The 22,370-nt window shown below is 33.0% G+C and overlaps 3 protein-coding genes across 3 annotated transcripts; 1 reads left to right on the top strand and 2 right to left on the bottom strand.

Moving 5' to 3' along the window:
• Positions 1 to 1,592: 1,592 nt before the first annotated feature.
• On the bottom strand, positions 1,593 to 3,391 carry LOC135119850 (uncharacterized). Its single transcript, XM_064044235.1, has 4 exons — positions 3,343 to 3,391; positions 3,206 to 3,254; positions 1,803 to 2,246; positions 1,593 to 1,747 (listed from the first exon to the last, which is right to left on the bottom strand). The coding sequence occupies exons 1-4, from the start codon at positions 3,346 to 3,348 to the stop codon at positions 1,731 to 1,733; spliced, it is 516 nt and encodes a 171-aa protein (XP_063900305.1). The 5' UTR covers positions 3,349 to 3,391; the 3' UTR covers positions 1,593 to 1,730.
• A 6,411-nt stretch (positions 3,392 to 9,802) lies between these two features.
• On the top strand, positions 9,803 to 10,207 carry LOC135145725 (uncharacterized). Its single transcript, XM_064077867.1, has one exon. It carries the CDS (start codon positions 9,803 to 9,805, stop codon positions 10,205 to 10,207), a length of 405 nt encoding a protein of 134 aa, XP_063933937.1.
• A 9,867-nt stretch (positions 10,208 to 20,074) lies between these two features.
• On the bottom strand, positions 20,075 to 21,740 carry LOC135119838 (neuropeptide-like protein 31). Its single transcript, XM_064044225.1, has 4 exons — positions 20,791 to 21,740; positions 20,640 to 20,688; positions 20,291 to 20,581; positions 20,075 to 20,230 (listed from the first exon to the last, which is right to left on the bottom strand). Exons 1-4 carry the CDS (start codon positions 20,794 to 20,796, stop codon positions 20,220 to 20,222), a joined length of 357 nt encoding a protein of 118 aa, XP_063900295.1. The 5' UTR covers positions 20,797 to 21,740; the 3' UTR covers positions 20,075 to 20,219.
• Positions 21,741 to 22,370: the final 630 nt, after the last annotated feature.

Genomic DNA, 22,370 nt, shown 5'->3' with positions numbered 1-22,370 from the left:
CATTTTCTCGAAATTTTGAGAATACAGTACTGTTGCGCCCGCTATATTTAACAATAATAAAATAAGGATTATCATAACAACAGTTATTTATCCAAAATAATACTTAGATCTTAGATCATTTTACCCCATTGTAGCTGAACTATTAAATTTAGCTCTTCTTCTCTTTAAGGAGACAAAATCATTCAAATCGGCAGCTTACTACGTACTTAATGGTCGCATTTTTTCGATGTACAATTATAAACAATCGAAGTGTATCCGTTAGTTATTTGCGGCGCAGGGGCTGCGGGGGTGTTATTTACGCCTCTACATAGCATGTTTCTGTATCTGTACTTTAACAGTCCATACATATATTTACTTTAACTTATAGGGGTTACCATAATAAATAAAACAACTTTTTTATTATTTTTGAAGACGCTATATTTTTTCGAATGTACTTCAGGGGCGGGAGAAGTTTTGTCTAAATAACTTTAGGCCAATTTTTTCAAATTGGTTAGAAAGAACAAGTATGTTATGGTTACTATTATTGCACAAAATTAAGATATTTAAATCCTCATCAAAAAATCGAAAATATCATTTCAGATATTTTTTTTTTTGAGATAAATGTCCATAAAAAACAAAATAATGAACCGCTTTACTTTATAAAATTTCTCAGAAAAACCACATTTAATTTTTCTGAAATCTTTCCAACACAAAAATGTTGTGATTCTCTTAGAACCATGATGACTAAGGTACTATATACATATACATTAGGGTGATTCAAAAAAAAAAAAAAAATTTTTTTTTTCGTGTCAAAGAGGTTCAAAAGTTTCTTTTCAACGTAAAAAAATACCAGTTAAAAGTTGAGCTCTTAATATTAATATTAAGACCGTCCGCATCGCGTTTTTCTATTTCCCATAAGAATAACATGGGAAAATTTTTGTTTGCACCTTCTGATTTTTATTGCTAGCCCGTCGTGTGTCGTGAAAAAAATTCAATCACATATTTTTATAGAGAATTGAACGCTCTACAAAAAGTGTCTCCTATGATTTTGCGAGAAACCTGACTATGATTTTTTAACCCACTGATGCTGAAAATGTTCGGAAAGAGTTTTACTGGCCTTATTATAGCATAAAATTATAAACAATTACTGTTTAAAAAACTAAATTTAAAATGTGTATAAATTTTTGTGGTGATTTATTCCAATAAGACCATCAAATTTATTGTAATGCATCAAAAACGTCAAAATTTGGATAAATTTAACTTTAGCCTAAAATAATTCTTCAACTATCAGGTTTCTCGCAAAATCATAGGAGACACTTTTTGTAGAGCGTTCAATTCTCTATAAAAATATGTGATTGAATTTTTTTCACGACACACGACGGGCTAGCAATAAAAATCAGAAGGTGCAAACAAAAATTTTCCCATGTTATTCTTATGGGAAATAGAAAAACGCGATGCGGACGGTCTTAATATTAATATTAAGAGCTCAAATTTTAACTGGTATTTTTTTACGTTGAAAAGAAACTTTTGAACCTCTTTGCACGAAAAAAAAAAATATTTTTTTTTTTTGAATCACCCTAATATACATATATGAACCATAAATAAAAAAAATATTAATTTTTATAAAAATATATTTACATGATTTTAACTTAAAACTTACAAAAATATATACAGTGTTTTGGATGTAAAATTGTGAGTAAAATCACTGCCTGAGCAGACGTTTTCCACTGAACACAGAAGATGTGCGGCTTTTACCACCAGCCACCACCTATAACAGAAAAAATTATGAGAAACCCGTCAATAAACCACCTGGGTGATCTTACCTCCGCCGCCACTGCTCCATCCACCTCCTCCGGATTTCCATCCGCCGCCTCCTCCACCAATCCATCCACCTCCTCCTCCGCCGCCGGATTTCCAGCCGCCGCCGCCGCCACCACCTCCGTAGCCGCCGCCTCCTCCGTAACCACCGCCGCCTCCGCTAGGCACAATGATTTTAATGATCTTTACGGTGCTTCCGCCACCTCCGAAGCCACCGCCTCCTCCGTAACCGCCGCCGCCTCCTCCGAATCCACCGCCGCTAGACTTCCAGCCCCCGCCTCCTCCGTAACCTCCGCCGCCTCCGCCGAATCCACCGCCACCGGATTTCCAGCCACCGCTGCTTATCCAGCCGGAGGAGCCGCCTCCATATCCGCCGCCACCTCCGCTGCTTAGCCAGCCAGAGGAGCCGCCTCCATAGCCACCGCCGCCGCCGCTGCTAATGTAACCAGCTGGAAAAAAAGGAGACTGTTAAACGACTGCAATTTTCTCCCAACGGATGGAATGTCAAAGGGCAGACTTTTTTTTTTGTTGAGTGAATGTTGCACTTTCTCTTGCATTTGTGGGTAATTGTAGTCTATAAAAATCAGATCCGTCTTCTGGTATTTTCACCTGGCTAATGGGTAATGTCATCGGATTTAATTAATGTGGATTGTATTAGGTTATAGTGAGATTGTATAATGGGAACCTGTCATTTGTAGACTGCATAATCACAATGCATTATCTGATTGCTTTTAAAAATGGAATAAAAAGAGAAGTTTTTGTTTTTAAGATTAAAAGATTCAACATTCACAAGTTTAATCTGATATTCAGTTATTAAATTTTCGTTTTGTTGATGCTATCAGATCATATTATTATTACGATTAAGAGAAAGCCTAAATGTTTCAAATTTAAATAGTAACAATGTATTATAAAAACGCTACAATCAATAAATTAATTTTTTAACTGTTTTTATTTGTTTTGTGATTTAATATTTTACCTATTATGTTGCAAGTGGAATAAAAACGTTATTACTTACGAGTGTGGAAAGAGGCGTAAGCGGAGATGTGTAATCACACGAGTATGCTAATAAGATTCTAGTTTATGTGTGTGATACAAAAAAATTTGCAAACAAATTGTGCTAAAAATGCTTATGGCAATCTAATATTATCATATTGACTTGGAAATATAGATTATTACGCCATTTAAATGACTGGGGTAAATGATTATTATCCCACGTGTTGTCGATATACAGACAACCAAAGAATAAAATAAAAAAATGAAATAATATTCAAGTTGTATATTTTTTAACATTGAATTAAATTATCATTTTTGCAATTTCTAAATCTGAGTAAAATAATAAAAAAAAATATATTTTTAATACATAATACGCAAAATTTGTAAAAAAGATAATAATAATAATAAAACATACCTTGAGCAAAATTAGTGGCTGCGGCCACCGCCAGTAAACAAACGAACACCTGAAAAATTACCAAAAGTTAGTACTAATAAGCACACAAATTAAACACTACTGCATTAGTATAAATTGAAGTGTGATTTCTTAGTTACCTTCATGATAAACCCAAAAAAGGTGACTGACTTTAGACCCCAATGTTCGTGTTTATATAGGTATAGTTGGAGCCTTGGACCCCCCTTTCTAATCCCTCAACTCATCTTGGTTTCAGCCCCTCTCATTTACCACACAACAATACTATATCGTAATTGCACCATTTTCATTCATTTAAAAAAAATCTCACCTCCGCTTCTTGGCCATGTAATAGGTGCACGAAAATGATTTCCTGCTTTGTGCCACTTCTTGATAATCGCCGGTTCAGTAGGCCTCCAGGCTTTGACGAAGAAATATTGCGGATCCACATGAGAATTTCATTACATTATGACATCACTGTGGATTAAAATTACATGCGTGCAGTGCGAGATTTATTGTAGTGACTAGAGCTTTAATTAACGGAGTTTGAGTAAAGGAGTTAATTGATGATATATTTTTTTCTTAAATTAATAACTGTTCTAATGATGAATCGGAAGAAGTGCAGCTGTGATGTAAGAATTGGTGATAGTATATGGGAAGAAAAAGAGTTATTATGTCAGCACGGAATAATTTACCTATAATTCTGACGGATACATTTTAATTACAGAAATCTTTCCAGAATTAAGTGGATCTAGATGTGTTAAGAACATGCATAATGCTGGAGAAAGTTGTCAAAGTGGTACCGCCAAAACAATTAAAAAATGATACATATTTTGTAACTTTCATATTCTGTTCATAGTGTAAATATTGCGTCTTTATCACTTAATTACTTAAAGTTGACTGACTGCCGAAATTATCTAACACCGTGTTAGTGGCAATGCAAAATTTAAAAACGTCCTGTAAGTTTGTTTACCGTTGAAATATTGTTTCCTAATTTATGTCGGACATGTATATATGATGTACTTGCAAAAACAGTCATTTTCGTCAGTTCTAAATCCTGGACGAGTAATCAAAACATCATTTCTTCAGAATGTGTGTAAAAAATTAGGTTTGCGACTGCTTGCGGCTTAACGTCTTTTTGAAAAAAATTAATAGAATTGTAAACATTTTGATTATCTTTTTTTGTGATCAAATTAGCTATAAATTCTCATTTAAAAGACACAATGTGTTAAGTAGCTTTTTATGTTATTGAAATGAATTGAAAAACGAATTTTATTAGTTTTGTGTTATAATTTTATTAAAATATTTACGTTTATGTTCATTTCGCAATCAAATAATCACGTTTTCAATATGAAATATTGTGAGCGTAATTTAAACGCATTCTTGAGTAAAAAAAAATTAAAGTGCTTTTGTGCGTATACGTTAAATGCATTTATCATATGGTTTCTAATAATGAAGTTGCATGTATCGAAACTAGGTTGAGTGAAATTTGAGACGAACTTTAATGAGATGTACTTAGAGAAGAATTCTATTTTATTTAAATTTTTTATTCTTACACTTGGATGGTTATTATGTTGATGACACAGAAATAGTGGAACAGTCACTTTTACATCTAAATACCCACATTACAAATTCAGCAAGGACGCTTAATTTTTACCAACTTTCGTAAGATTTTTTCGTAAAATTTCGTGATTTTGTTAAAAAATTAAAATTTTACAAACACATATAACTTCATGTCGAATATAATTCTTTTGTGTTATATAAGCATTTAATGGAATTGACCGTGATATTCGCTGACAGTGAAGTTCGTTAAATGATCTATGAAATTATTGCTTTGTTGTATACTACGAGCAGCATGCTACATTAGTGACTTAAGTACAAGCCACAACAGTAAAAGTGAAGAAGCGAATCGGTTCCAATCTGTAAAACGCCTCTAATATCTTTTGTACGTATGGAATGTTATCATCAATATGCCTTTGTAGGTTATGCAAATACATACAGTTGTAGTTATTAATACCAAATGTGTATACCAATATGTGTTAAAATCATATGCTGGAGTTCTAAAAAGCAGAAATGTTGATTACCACAGGGGAAAGCTTAAGTATTTGTATCTTCGTATTAGAAATTGTTATATATAAAATAAATTTATAAGAAAAATTCCGGAAAACTCATTATTTCATTTGTTATTTTTAGCAATTAGTTTAATTAACCATTCTTCATTGGAAATATATGTGTACATACATGTAATAACTGTTTTTATGCCCTTCCGCTAAATTCTAAAAAGCTAGTCTATAAAACAGTCGTTCATAAGAAACTAGATAACATGAAATGATTTCCTTCATTTTCACAGTAGGTCAAAAACTTACAACCAGAAGTGCAGCTTGTGTGATAATTGCATTAGATAACTATATTAATTTTTAGCAATGAATATAAAATAAGTATAATATAAATTTCGACGTATTTTATAAAAATTTCGTGCTAGAATCATTCTCACTTATAATAGCCCGAGTGGAACACGAGGGTTATTTAATACGTTTTTGAAATGCATGAGAATAAAATTTCAGGATATTAATCAAAGCACGAGGGCGTATTCGCTAAGAAAATCGTACAAGACACAAACGGCCCTAATTTGAGTCATTTTATTCAAATCCATGTGCCTAACCGATCTAGACCCAAAATATAATAATCTTAGTAACTACAATAATTGTGTACTTTATTTAAATTAACAATAAATTTTATCCAGAAAATTTTTTGGTTGCTGCGGTAACCGTCCTAAATTCTATTCTGTTATTGGCCTGTATTTATGTCGTACGATTTTCAAAAAAATTAAAAATAAGTTGCATACATACGAACATAACGTGCCGTACAAACAATATATGTATGCATAAAACGAATTTTATTATTCTGTCAGATGACGTCATTAACTTTTCTACGAGGATGAATACTGTTATTAGTTAGTTAGTTTGTGATCTCTAAATTAATCGCTGTAATGGACCCACTGTATATTTAACGGGCGTCCAGAATGTACTTTATATATTTTCCATATAGATATTTCGATAATATTGTTTGTTGTCATATTTTCTTACCATTTTAAGGTTAAAATGTTCATTACTCAAATAATTTTTCTTAACTTTTCAAAATTTTTAATCAGTACCAGACATTGCAACATAATACTGTTGAACTCAAGCTTTCACCAGAGTATTTTGCGATATAATAGTAAAATTCTATTGAACGACGGAAATACGTGGAAGGATATGGATACTAAAACTGCAAAGTTATTGTTCCGACTATTTCAAAACCTATTTAGCATGATGGACCTTCAGGCAACACAACTACCATTACGAGTGCTAAGTCATGACTTGTATTAATTTGATATTGTTGTTGTCAAATTAGGGTCACCTCTGTGAACATTATGTATTTACCAATCATTAATCTGTGACTTTGCTTAGAAGAAACCTATAGTAGTCTGATTTAACCTAATTCGAGCTAAACTTTCCCAAGCAACACGATGAGACTGTTCGAGGAACTTACAATGAACGTGCGATATGTTCTCAACTATACTGTTTGTTTTTGTTTTGGTAGAATAGTGACCGAGTGTAGGTATAGCAGGAGTTATTATTAAAGTTCACATGTAAAAATTTGGAATTGTATGCAAAAATGGCTAAAATATCCAAGAAATATATGCAAAATATGCAAGAAAAATTACTTTTTTTTACACATTAATATTTTATTTCATGATTATTTACAACACTTATAACTTAGATAATACATATTTGGGCTTAAACTACACATTTACAAATTAAGTATGTCGGTGTATTCTATTACGCTATTAAGTAGCTATTTTATTGACTAACTAGTTACTCTCTTGAAAAATATTATTATTTACATTTATTATAATATGTTTTTCGAGATTTTCCATTTTAAATGAATGTCTTCGATCACTTAAAATATATAATAGAGAGATAGAGAGAATGAATGGTGAGAGGTGACGAGTGTGTTTCTTACTGCCCCGCAACTTTTGCTGATTTATGGTGAGATTTATCCTCTTTAATTTGGAAAATTGGCGGCATTGCGTTACTTATCTGTTGCGCCTTTGTTGACTTTGTTGATTTTAGTTTCTCAACTAACAACGATTTCCCTCGGTTTTTCTTTGCTGTTATCGTCGTTATCGGGTGATAAGTTTCTTTAAATTCTGGAGGCGAATGACTGCGGTATATCGTATCGTAGTCTTCGCCTCAAACTATTTTGGCGCGTACACGGTTAATTTGATCGTGCATTAAATAAATTGAAAGGATGGAGGATCATACTTCCATCTTTCCTTTCAAGGAACAATCGGTAGTTCTTAACACTACTGAGAATTTAGAATTAATGGACTATGTTAAAGCTATTGGAAACACAGTAACACCGAAAAATGTTTTGTTTGCGTCGAAAATCTCGAAACAACGAATTTGTATTTATTTAAGTGCTACATCTTGGGTTGATGAAGTAGTTTCTAATCACTCGTCGGTTACATTAAAGACCAAGTCGTGGTCGTGCACCGTTTAATTAATCCTGCGCGTTGCATTATTTTGTCTAACGTCTGTCCGTCCATTCCCCATACTGTATTTGAGAACCAGATTAAAACCTTAGGATTTGCGGCAATTTCAAAGATGGTTTTTATTAAGGCTACAGTAGGTGATGAGTATGCACACTTCCTAAGTTTTCGAAGACAGATTTAGGTTCAACCTAATGACACGATTGAATTGCCCTCTTCTCTCGTTTTAAAGTACGATATAATACCAACTACCGTATTTTCTTAACGTTTGACGATGTTTGTTTTAAATGCAAAGTGGTCGGTCACTATGCAGGTGACTGCCCAAAAGTTGTTGAATCTACTTCACCAGTTCATTCTAAACCTGTTGCCACATTAGCTGGAAAAAGGCAAACCACAGATGACGATACATCTATGTTAAATCCACTTGACCTTTCAAATAATACTGGTGATAGTGATAGCAAGTCAAAAAAATTAAAGAAAAGTGCTTCTACTGAGAGTCTAACGCCCACGACAGAGCTGCTTTTACCAGCAAAAGACTTAATCACTAACACAAATGAATATCCTTTAGATTATGACCAGACTATTGAATTCATGACAAAGGTTAATGAAGTTAGTGATATATTAGTACTGGTTGCAACTTACACTAACGATATTCAGGGAGTACTTAATTAAATGTTTGATATTTGTAAAGTAGTCACACACAAAAGGATTAAGAACGAATGTGGAAGGGTTCAAAGAAGAATTAAGTAGTAAAGTTAGTAAAGTTTCCAAGCCTAAAGCAAGTCCAACTTTTGAGTTTAGCAACGATCTTAATCTGGCTAACTTAATGCATGAACCAAGTGGTGATAATTATTATGGTAACATTCACTCTTTATTCAAACTATTTTGTTCGCTCAATAGCTTATTCTAAGCTGCTTCTTTAATTGCAAAGTTTACCGATTTTTGTGTATTTGTGGAACATGCCAAACCTTCCATAATTTTATTGACTGAGACGTGGCTGACTCCGGTATTACCTGACGGACTGATCAATTTAAGAGATTATAAGTTGTTTAGAAAAGACCGACCTAGTAAAAAAGGTGGTGGTGCGATATACGAAAAATTGAAAAAGTTAGACGTGTCAAAATCTCCTGGTCCTCATTTTGTTACCACTAAGGTTCTTAAGTGTTGTGAGGATGTGCTTAGCGAACCTATCGGAAGGCAATCGTTTGATACAGCTTCCCTGCCACCGGACTGGCGTACAGCAATAATTCGTCCTATTTTTAAGAAAGGAGATAAATTTAATGCCGGTAATTATAGACCAATTAGTCTTACTTCCGTAGTTGTCAAAATTATGGAATCAATTTATTTATGAGCAGCTGATCCAATTTTTAATAGATTATTCTTTAGTACGAACACAGCAGCATGGTTTTTTACCTGGTAAGTCAATTCAGTCCAATCTTGTATGTTGTTTGTCAGACTGGACCAGAGAATTTGATTCTGGGAACACTATAGATGTTTTGTATGTATTTGCATTTCTCCAAAGCTTTTGATCCCGTTCCTAAACGTCGACTGTTAGTTAAACGCTAGCATTCTGGAAAATCAGGTAAGCTTTGGCGTTGGATTCTTTTCTCAGCAATCGTACATTTCGTGTTAAAGTGGGCAGTTCTTCCAGTCGACCAGTGGAAGTGTTGAGTGGGGTCCCGCAGGGTTCTGTCTTAGGTCCTTTGCTTTTTGCAACATATACAGCAAATTTAAAGAATACAATTAAATCGCAGTTTGTAATGTATGCAGACGACATTAAGTTATACAATAATAATTCTAATGCTGTGCTTTTCAAAAAGGATCTTCTTGCAGTATACAAATGGTCCACTGATTGGCTGCTTCCACTTAACATAAATAAATGTGAAGTTCTTTACATTGGTAAGAAGAACCCAAAGGTTTCATACTATATTGATGGTAATGGATTGACCAAATCTGGGAGTATTAGTGAGTTTTCACCTGTCGTGGTCAAATCAGGTTGTTCATGTTACTAAAAGAGCCAGCTCCATGTTGTTTCTTCTAAGTAAAGTTTTTTGTGAAACTAATCCCATATGTTGGAATTTGCAAACTTCGCATGGACTCCTGTTCTCCAACGGGACATCTTACTCCTAGAGTCGGTGCAGCGTAGGGCGACTAGGATATCTTACGGTAGAGTACGACCAAATTATTGTGAAAGGCTTGCGGTAATGAATTTGACAACCCTGACTGAAAGGCGAAAAAGGGGTGACTTAGTGACAACTTTCCAATCTTTGTCCAATTCACAGTCGCCTATTCATCATTTGTTTACTTTGAGCACGGATCAGCGAATCTGGGGACATCGTTTTAAGTTGGCAAAAGGTCAATTTATAACAACCGTTCGACAGTTTTTTATCATCAACAGGGTTTTCCACGACTGGAACTCGCTACCCCAAGAAATTGTTGACAGTCAGTCAACTGCGAGTTTTAAAGTTAGATAGGATGCCCACTCCTGTAGATTGCACAACAACTAATAACTTGTATATCGCTAATCAATAGCGCGGGCATAACAGGCCTCGGCCTCTGCCCGGTCGCATTAACTAATAATAATAATATTTATACACTGAAAAACTACGCTCTACATCAACAGATTTTATTGGGGCATGTTTAAGAGTCGACACAAATTGAGAGTCTATATTTACCTCCTCTGAAAACTGTCCATCTAAAACTTTTGCGACATTAGTTAGTCTAGTAAAACCCCCATTTTTACTAAGGACTTCGTCTACTTTTTTTGACACTGTTTGACAGTGGCGGCTCGTGACCTTTTGAAATGGGGGGACACAATTTGATTGATGACTTAAATGAAGATATACAACAGGTTGTTATTACCAATTAATAGACGAAATTGTATGACGGAAATAAGTACAAAAATTGGTCTAAAGAGTTTAGACAGTACTTCCCTCGCTGTCGGAAACTTGACGACTGCATGCCTATTGTGTTTTTTTTTCTCATTACAATTTTGTAGTGGGAATTTAAAAAAAAATTGTGATGACGTCATCAACATTTTTGCAAGGACACGTATATCAGTTGGGATAGATGTAGTGTAATACTAAGAATAAAATTATTGTATTCCCAAATTTTCGGGAAAATGAATTGGGTCGTTTTGAATATTGATTTCTTATAATCAATAAAATAACGAAATAATTTACTCACGTATACGGCGCCGGTGTATAATATCTAGAGAGCGGATTTCTGTCGGGCTAGGCAAGGCCAAACTCGGTACGGCTCGTACGGGATGCGAATTCATTGCGGTTGCGGACTGCACTTCGTTTATTTGAGATTAGAATAACGCTGTTTCGTTGCACTCTGCTGTTAATTCCCGTTCTCATTTACTTAGCCGTTTGATTAATAAATCGTTAATTATATTTATGGAATTAGTACCGATTAAATTTAGTGATTATCTATCACCCGGCGATCCAGCACGTCCCCCCATATAATCGTGACGTAGCCCGACACAAATCCACTGTCTAGTAATATGAGGGGCAACTGAAAATCGTTTATGTATAAACATTCTTAATTTAAGATGACAAGCGTAACAGCATACGTGAGAGTCAAACAGAGAAACTGTAAACAAAACGACCATCGGTTTTATTGCTTCAACTTCCGCTTATTATATAAAACATTGGGTTTTATTTTAATTCTTGACGGTGAAATTCACAATTGGTTGATTATAAACATGTCTATTCTACATTCGCGGAACCAAGTGAGCGCATAAAACAAATGCAGGTCTGTAATGTTAAAGTCGATGTAAATAAGCGTGCTACCCTTATGTTTCAACCGAGTTTTTCCTTTAACAAATTTTGTGTCTACCAAATTGGGTTGGTTGGGGTGTAATACTAATAATAAGTGTTGCCTTTAATTTAATCAATAAAATAAATTGACTTCATTAATTTTTTTGAACCACCTCTTAAGAAAATCTAAAAAATATGAATGGAATGATAAATCACAAGTACAAACTTTGTTTGCATTTTAGATAGGATTTATTCAGCAAAATTTAAGGGTGACGTCATCAATTTTTTTAGGAGGGATGAACAAATACATTTTGAACAAAAGTTTACCATGCTTATAATAATTTTAAAATATTCCCAAGATTTCAAAGCATTCGGTTTTGTAATTCCTGATTAAATCGATAAAATAAATTCACGCATTCATTAATTTTTTTGAGTCACCCTGCATCTGCAAATCCAAAAATATGAATGGAATGATAAATCACAAGTACAGACTCATCATATTTTGTACATTTTAGATACGATTTATTCGGCAAACTTTTGAGCTGACGTCATCAGTTTTTTGTAGAAGATAACCAAATATATTTTGACTAAACATTTATTATGCTCTTTATGACCTTAAAACATCTGCAAGATTTCAGAGCATTCGGATTAAATCAATAAAATATATTTACGCATTCATTAATTTTTTTGAGTCACCCTGTATATGCAAATCCAAAAAATATGAATGGAGTGATAAATTACAAGTACAGACTCATCATATTTTTACAGTTTAGATAGGATTTATTCGGCAAACTTTCGAGCTGTCGTCATCAATTTTTTGGAGGGGATAAGCAAATATATTTTGACTAAACATTTATTATGCTCTTTATAACCTTAAAACATCTGCAAGATTTCAAAGCATTCGGTTTTGTAGTTTCTGAGTAAATCAGTAAAATAAATTTACGCATTCATTAATTTTTTTGAGTCACCCTGTATATGCAAATCCAAAAAATATGAATGGAGTGATAGATCACAAGTACAGACTCATCATATTTTGTACATTTTAGATATGATTTATTCCACAAACTTTTGAGCTGACGTCATCAAGTTTTTGGAGGGGATAAGCAAATATTTTTTGACTAAAGATTTATGATGCTCTTTATAGCCTTAAAACATCTGCAACATTTCAAAGCATTCTGGTTAGCAGATTAAAAATTAAATTTCAAAATGTTGTTTTATAATTTTGATTTTTTTTCCAAAAATCTGGACGTTTCGGGTGAAAAGTCGATTCAGAGTTGTAAACTACATGTGTAGGACTATGTTATTTTATACAATTGAAAACCCATTTACTATGTACAATTTTGAAGTGACGTCATCGCATTAGTGGTGGGGATGATTAGACAAATTTTGGTTAGCGTTTTACCATCTGCATGATATTCTTAATATAAGTACAAAATTTCACAACAATCGGTCGAGTACTTTCGGAGATTATCTGTCTAATAAAAATCCGGGACGGCAGACGGACAGACGGACAGACGGACAGACGGACAGACGGACAGACGGACAGACAGACGGACAGACGGACAGACAGACGGAAATGGGAGACCTATTTCTTCGTCTTCTAGGGGTCATGAAAGATCGAGAAAACGTAAAAGTAGAGAGTCGGCCGACGGACTCGATTACAATACTTCCTTTGCTTACGCTCGGGAAGTAAAAAGGATTTCTCCACATATCTTTTCGCCTTCGTTTAAAATTTTACGTTCATGGCACTTAAAAGTTCATTTTGGATAGTTTTAGACGTTCCTTTAAAAACCGTTGCTTCTTTGAAATGATCTGATAAAGTACAATTCAGCCATAAAATCTATCAGACCTCGAAATATACCTGGATTTTGTGATTCCCTACTTTCGCCATGTCTACGTACAGCAAATTCAAACAGTCCACAAAATTTTAGGCACATTATCAGTCGACGTAATATATGGCGATTTTTGTCGACTCTTGCGTCATGTGTCCGAATATTATTAATATAAGCGGTGTGTAGTTGTTTCTGAATGTCTGTATTACCGAGAAGATTATCCAAGAATATTAATCATACGTGTTCGCGCAGAATGAAAATTAAAACTCCCGATTGTAATCGCCGAGCACTATCGGAACGGGACCGCAGTCCAGGTGAATCAGGCGGCTAGGACGTGAGGTTTTCATGGCAGCGGTGTAAGCAAAACGTGTAAACCAGCCATGATTCGGTCTCTGTTCCCGACTTTTAAATATCAGCATTTCATCAGAAATAACATATCATGTATCCAAGACACATTTTATACAAGTGGAGCGAGATAAAAAAATTAGTTTTGATAATTATAACACAAATTTCCGGATAATTTTTTAAATATTGAAGATTACTATTTTGCTATGTCCAGTGTGTTTGCAGACGTTGTAATTTTGGGGGGGCACGTGCTCTTGTGCACCCCGGCACCAGCCGCCCCTGCTGTTTGAGCAATGGGACCTTCTGCTTTATTGATATATTTTTTTTAATTTTCTATTAGCTGTACGGATTTATTTAGGGGTACCTTTTGTTTTTCTAATTTTGTTAATGTTACACCAATAAATCGTAGTATTATTTATGAAACTTACGTTCTGATTTAATTTAGGACTATTTAAAATCTTTTTAGCTTCCTTGATTGCTTCAGATGAACTATCAGCAAATTTTGACATGATTGCTTTCATCTCACAGGAACATTTGAAATAAAATAAAGCTGCGTCAAACCATGTACCCCATCGTTTAGGAGGCAATGGTACATCTGGTAGTGTATCTTTATATACTTGTACTCTTAAAGGAGCCTTAACAAAAACCTTTTTCATGTTATTAATTAATTCATTTACCAATGGAAATTGCTTTCGTACTTCTTCCGCCATTCTGTTTACACCATGGTCGAGACAAATTCAATGAATCAAATTTCTTTTAAGTGGGTTCCACTTTCGACCATATATGACGCAGCATCAGAAATACGATTTTATTAAATGGTATAGCATTGGGTAAAAATGTGCTGTTAAACTTTCTTGGACAAATCTACTTATAGTTACATTATTCGCCTTTTCTAACTCTTTAACAGCAATTAAATAAAAATTTGACAAAGTTTGCAGATAAAGTACCATAGTACCAACTAATAAATTTGCTATGTATCTGTCGCATACATCTGTTGTTTCGTCAAGAACAAAGTAAATTTTGCAAACGTGACTTAATTTTAGCAACAGTATCGGTATAACATTTATCTACATTTGTTTTCCTGAGAGTGCTTTCATCTGGAATGGTCCTTTTACAGTATTTTTCCAAAAATGAATTAATGTCAGATTCCTTGAATGTTTCCTCTTCATTTTTGGCTGTTAGTAGATAAAGTACTGATGTTTGAGTTACATTGGTTGCGTTTCTTTTTTCACAGTTTCTTTTGTGATGAACTGATGAGGCGTTCTGCAGTGTTGGTCTATAAGAAGTTTCTTTGTGTTCGAAATCTATAAAAAAAATTGAAAACAAATAATTATTATTAATGTAAGAGATACCTATTATCGACATTGAATAACATGCATAACATTTTTTTTTTTTGGTTCTCTTAGACTTTAGTTTAAGGACTGAAAATGTATTTTAAAAAACTTACTGCTTTGCCGCAAGGTTTGCAAAAAACATCATCTCCATCTAGAACCACCTCTGAGTAGGGCCGAATCCATATTCGTAATATCACTGTTCTGTCGCCAAGTTCGTAGATGAATGATGAATCAATTTGGAAAACGAAGAATGAAACACCATTCTAGGTTTTCCATCTCTTTCAACCCCTCGTTAAATACATTGGCAAAACTATCTATATTTACAACATCCGTCTTAGAGGGCGTTAAGTAAAGAATTCCAGTAATACGCTTAATTGGAGGTGTCCAAAAATGATGTCTTGGAAAAACCTGTCCGTATTACTGGAAAAGGTCGGTACTTATTTACCTGCGTACTGCGAATAACCAACTGTATTAAAATTGTATTAAAATTAATATTTTCACCAATTCAGTCAGTTTAACTTAACATTAAAATATGCAATAAATGTAAAAAAATATTTAAATATGCAGATTGCAGACTATGCAAAAATATGCATTTTGCATATTATCCGAGCCTTATTATTATCATCTTAAATTTTATTTAATTTCGTTGCTAGCTGTTGCAATACGATTGCGTTAATCCATTTAATTTGATTGATCAGGAAATTATGAAACGAAATGATGTGGAGCAGTTTTTGGTATTTCTAATGCAATCGGAAATAACCATACTGATCTTTGTGGACACTTTCTGTAATTCTTGGTGTGGAATTCATAATTTGTCCCCTCTTCAATTTACAACCAGAACTTGGTTCAGTATTCGAGAAAATGAAAATCCAGACACTTCTAGCTATCCTCAGATTGAACATTCCTTGTTAGTTTTGTAATGTGATTTATAGTGTGTCTTCTGAAAATTATTATTAAACACTTATATACAAGATTATACTGAGTGATTACGCAACCAAATTACACAGGTCGTCTCTTAAAATGTGCAACTTGTATTGTGGTGGGTTACTTACGCTGTCTTGTTTTAACATAATCTACATGTGCTTTGTTTTCACTTTCCGAAGTCAAGTTAGTAGCCGAATTTGTTTTGTTAACAAAATCACACGGTACCACATGATAAAAAAAAGATCTTTTAGTGACTACTGAATTTTAATGCTAAAAAAATTATGTTGGCAACACCAATACGTTGCTGGTGCGGTATGATAGATGCGGTCAAATAAATATCAAATAAACTATCAAATAATTGTACTGCTAATATCATTATTTTAAAACTAAATTTCATGGCCCCCTAGACGACTTTTTTTCGATCATACGGTAGTATTATTAAGACTTACCACGAGGTCAGACATGAACGGATTTACTGCGATAAAACCGAGCTGACGCATTGATGAACTGAAGATGTTTCGACCAAGTTTACGAAAACCTTAACGGAATTACAGGACTTATTTTCAAGTTTTCAAGATTTCTTGTCAAATTTTGATTTTTTTTTAATCTAGACGTCTGTGGTAAACAGTAAGGTCGGTAATAAATTACAGGCTTATCTAGTAGCACAAGGTTTTATAAAATTTTAATATGATTTACTTCTCAAAATTTTGAGAAAACGGCAGCAAATTGTTCCTAGCGATGAACAATCCAATTTTAACAATAATGTTGCTTAGGGTTTAACTATCTACATGATAATAGAAACAATTTTGGTAATAGACCACATTAAAAAAAATGCAAGACTAATACTCCCTTCTGTTTGAACGACGAAGGGAAAGAAAACTGGAAAAATGCTTTAGCTTAATTAACTAAAACAAAAAAATAAATCATATTCCTAAGTCATAGTCTTATGTGAAACTTAGTATTTTTTCTGAATTCGTAATATAATTAATTAATAATAATTGATAAATATTAGGAGTATTAATTTTACAAATTTTAATTTTGTTTTAATTTTTAGAAAAATAAAGTCTTTTAAAACTGATAAACAAACGAAAAATAATGACATCACATCACGCTCGTAACTTTCTCTGGTCTTTATAAATAACAAAATTTTCGTCAAGTTACGTCAGGTTAGGTTAGGTCAGGTCATGTCAGGTCATATCAGTACAGGTACTTTTAGTTAACCCGTTCAAGTTACGTAAATTTAACAAAATGATGTGAATTAATTGGTCTGAAGTGGAGTTTTTTATTCCATTTTCTGAAGTGGATGTTGATTTAAAAAAAAAAAGATGTCTAAATATCTCTGCTGATGATATTTCAAATGTACAGTTACATTAGAAACGTGGTCATCGTTGATGACTTTATCCTCCATTTGTTTACGTTTTTTTTAAGCTTATATGGTTGCTTCAGATGGTAATTGAACACGAGACATTTTTATTTTATTAGGTATTTTTTCAATTTAATGACCTGAATATAAAAATATTACTCCTACAATTTATTTTCAATCTTAAGTAAAATGTGTAAAATAAACTCCCGTTTGCCTTTATCTGCCTGTTTGTCATCTATCATCTATGTTGGTATTTAATAGACTGATAATCTCCTTAATTAATGGAGTAATTGTTGTTAAATTTTGTGTATTTTACGTATATGGTATAGAAGTTAAAACGATAACTATAATTTGTCTAATCATCCCTACCAACAATGTAATGACGTCACCTCAAAATTTTGCGTAGTAAGTAGGATTTAAATTTTATAAAATAACATGCTGTTGTACTTTTGGTTTATGAATCCGCCTTGAGGTTTTCCCGGAGATATCCAAATTTTATATTTTTATTTAAATTTTATAAAATAGCAATTTTTTTAAAAAACATCAGAATTGCACAATAACATTTTACTAATTTTGAAATGGAAATGAATGCTCTGGCATCTTGAACACGTTTTAAGTTTATCGTAAGCATAGTAAATGGTTAATCAAAATTTATCTGTTTATTCCGTCCAAAAAATTGTCGTTTATAAATTTTGCCGAATAAATCATATCTAGAACGTGCAAAATATTATGAGACTGTAACAATGCGTTCAAATTTTTTAAAAATTCTTACACAGCGTGACTCAAAAAAATTAATGATTGAGAGAATATGATTTGACTCAAGTCAAGAACGACTCACCCCAGATATGCATAGTAAACTTTTTTATTTTCATTTTAACACTGCATACATATTTTTATTGTGAATATAGGGGTTATCAACGAAAATTTAAAATTCGCAGAATCAAATTTTTAATTTTTCGAAAAAGCTGGATATGTTGTACTGTGCTTTAGGGCCGAGGGAAGTTCTGTCTAAATAATATTAGACCATTTTTTTAAGTTACAATATTTATTAATAGGTATTACGATAACTTATCTTTCATGATACTGTTACGAAAGAAACTCATACACCGCCCTGACTCATTGTCGATGACGGCGGCCGGAGAAAACCTGGAAGCGGAAGTCACGATAAGCAATCCATTCGACTGCGGAGGCCACCTTCGGGAACGATTATTATTCAGTCAACGAGTCGAGTCCAGTGAGTGTCGCGAAAATCCAGACAGGTTGCACCGGAATTATTTTGTACATAATCGCTGTGTAATTAGTCGTGTAGATTTGAGTTACTAAGATATAAATTGTTGAGTTTAACCCACGCTGATTTTAAATACCCGTATAACGTAACTATACGTACTGATCATTATCTTCCCGAATAAAAAAAAAAGTCATTACCATGCTATTAATATTATCCAAAAGAAGTAAACTTAATGATCACTTTTTCTTATTAGAATATTTATTTTGATAGAAAATGTCCTCGACATGGTTCAAATATTTTGCTTTTTGATTAATTAAATTACTCAAAGTCTAGTTTGTTTTCTATTTACTATCACAACGATGTTACAAATCGCTACAACTTTATCTATAAAAACCTTGGAATGAGTACAGTGCTTTCGTATACGTGATATTTCGTTGCAAAAAGACGTAGAATTTTTCAACATGGGTCTCTTGGACGTCAAATTTTTAAATGATCATTCATACCGAGAAAGTAATGAAAAACACGATCAAAGATAGCCATAGATTTTTAAAAATTTATCTTTGATAGAGTCTTTCAGGATTATCGTCCACTTATAACCATGAGTTGAAAATGTAGCGATCAAAGACAAACATTCAAAAATTCATGGCTGTATTTGTTTATAATTTTTAATGCTGTCTCGATATAATAACACGACTACACTCATTGAGTGGTTAATAGTCTTTTTTGCCACTATCTAAGTAACTCTCGTTAAATTATTGAGCATTTTTATATGTTTAAATGGGGTATGTGAAGCCTACAGAAATATAAATAAGGAAACCAAACTTTTCCAAGATGAAGAATAATCACATGCAGATTTGTGCGTCATGCAGTATCTAGTTTTTTAAGTTTAAGTTCAAATAATAAAAAAGTTTTTAGCATGAATTAGTAATACAATGCCCGACAAAAAAAACCGGATACTTGAATATTTGTAAATTTATGCTAATGTTTAGTGTTATAACTTTTTTGCTTTTTTCTGTTTCCATATGTTCTAGAATAAAATTATGTTTTCTATTAATGAATAAAATAATATTTGCTTTTTAAAATATTTTTTCCAAAAGTTCGACCAGTCGTAGGTAATCACAAAAAATTCAAGTGCCCGAGTTTTTTTTTTTGTTTGGCAGTGTATATTAATTTTTTGTTTGCAGTCAAATTATTTTTATGTCTTTTATGCAATATTAAAGCTTAATAATTTATCTATTTCTGAAATAATTTTGGTTTCGTTTTAATTTGTAAAATAGCATTTTGTGCAAAATTCTTAAAATGGGAGATAATATCCATCCACTTAATTATTCTTATATGACACTCAAATTTTACCCAAAACAATATAAATTTTTAACACCAATAATAATATATTTTTACTTTATTTGTATATACAATTGAAATAGAAAAATATAACATTACAATTAAAAAGAACGTTGCATGTATAAGCAACAGTTTTCTAAGCCTTTTTTTTTTAATTTTAGAACATTTTTCACTAAATATTGGGACACCAAAAAATAAACGGACAAAAAATTCGTTTTTGTATTTTTTATTGCAAAATTTTTGTTTAATGTACAGTTATTTACAAATTTAATACTTGATACATTGTAAACTTATCGACAGTTTTATACTCTCTTGTGTATGAGAGACGCAATACTTTTTAAAAACCACGTAGTAATTACCACCAGCCTAAAACAAGTTTCAAAGAATTTTTTAACCTGAAAATTATTAAAATAAATTTTTACTTACCGCTAGATTTCCATCCTCCATAACCGCCGTTATAACCACCATAGCCGCTTCTGTATCCACTATAACCCCCGTATCCACCATAACCATGACCGCCGTATCCTCCATATCCTCCTCCATATCCGCCTCCATATCCGCCACTTCCAATCACTTTAATCACCCTGACTGAATTTCCTCCGTAACCCCCGTATCCACCATAACCCCCGTATCCTCCATATCCTCTGCTGTAACCACCCCCGTATCCACCATAACCACCGTAACCGCCGTAGCCACTGTAGCCGCCTAGATATCCAGCTACAAATACATCACAGTCACTAGGTGTCCAGACTTCCCAAAAATAAACAATAAATACCTTTAGCAAAGCTAACAATGGCGGCTAGAGCCAACAGAGCGATGAATACCTGAAACGAAATGACAACAAAATTGTTTGAAAACAGCACACCCACTATTAAATTATGCACACAACTGTTTCAGCTGCCAGTTTGTACTTGCTTTGTTATTACCTTCATAATTGTTTTAGTTCACGTAACTGATACCGAACCCTACGACGAATGAGTTTATATAGGTACCAACCAGCGTAAAAAAGCCTTGGTCGAAATCATCCCCTCTATCCACTTTTAAAGCCGGATTGATTATTTCCATAAATCCATTAACATAAAAAAACCACGAACAAGACAAAGATTGTCGTCGGTGGCCTGACCCTGTACTTTTGAAATAACAACATTCAAGAAATCGAGTATTCACATTGTTGCTTCACTTTATTTGTCAAAGAGTGAAACCGAAACTGTATCCGTCCCGACACGAGTTGTGTAACTTTTTTATGTGGTGTTGGTAAACTTGGAGGTGTTATGTATTTTTTGCAACTATGCTTACACGTAGGTAAAAAGACATTTTTAATATGTAATCAAATAATGCAAAGTGTGTAATTTTTGTAATTACTCCGATTACAGTGGTGGTACGAATTGGTAAATATCGGTTTTAGTAATTAGAACATTGCACAAGGGGGTGCAATTTGATTAATTTGCTAATTGGAATCGTTAAATAAATTGTTCGAAATCAATGCAACTGTATCCGTGCTCATATGTCACAATCTTTAATTAGCATAAAATATTGAATTTTATTCCATTAGTGCATATTTATAATAAGTCTGATTATAGATGCAAGTGTTACAATATGGGATGTGCTTAATTACCCATTTCCTGTAATAAAATTTTTGTTTTACGTGATTTTTTATTTAATTGCTTAATTATCTACAAATTATTCAGCTTGTTAATATGGCAGATGCTTTGATTAGGCTCGGCAATGAAATTATGTGCGTAAAGATTCTGATAAATTTTAGTGGAACTTTAAAGACATGACCATTTTTTACAATTGTGCAAAAAAATAATTTTCAAGTAACAGGCGAATCATTCAGTATCGTTATGGGGTGTCAACTTGTTTTTTTTTTTGAATTGTAAAATACTTATCTGGGTATAAAATAAGGATTTTTCTTGACACGGATGCACTTTTATACCGAATTTGGAATATTTACACCACATTTAAAATAAAACATTATTAAGTTGCATTTTTGAATCATCACTATCACAAATATGACTGAAGAATGTATTTACGGTCTTGGTTTAAGAACTGTCATTAAGCTCGAAATGGAAATGTCAAATGCGTATTCCTACATGCCATTACTAAATCCTTCCATAAGGAAGTGTTTGACGAATTAGTACTTGGGTACTTTAGAAGATACAAATCGATTGAGATCAACTTCATTATCTGTTAAATGTAGTAAAAAATGTGTACACTATGTTTCAAAGCAAAAGTATTAGCGTATGTTCGTAGAATGTTTTGTACAGACACATAACAACAACTATACTCTTTAAGGATGTCCGTTCCTTGCATACTAATTCCTACAGTTGTTTATAAATACATTTAAGCAGACCTTTTCGAGATTCTGATTTTCTGCGAAGAATAAAGTAAGTTGTTCCCATTGCTTATTTTAAGCAAACATTGACGCAAACGTTCAGACGTAAAAATTATGTTTCTTAAAGTTATTTATTTTTCCCACATAGGATTCTATAGTAGATACAGCTGG

The sequence above is a fragment of the Zophobas morio genome, unplaced genomic scaffold (assembly GCF_036711695.1).
Source record: "Zophobas morio isolate AGI-343-1 ecotype UQ-CSIRO unplaced genomic scaffold, CSIRO_AGI_Zmor_V1 ptg000005l, whole genome shotgun sequence".
NCBI classification, from domain to species: Eukaryota; Metazoa; Arthropoda; class Insecta; order Coleoptera; family Tenebrionidae; genus Zophobas; species Zophobas morio.
The sequence above is the reverse complement of the archived record's forward strand: the minus strand, read 5'-3'. Positions and strand labels throughout refer to the sequence as shown.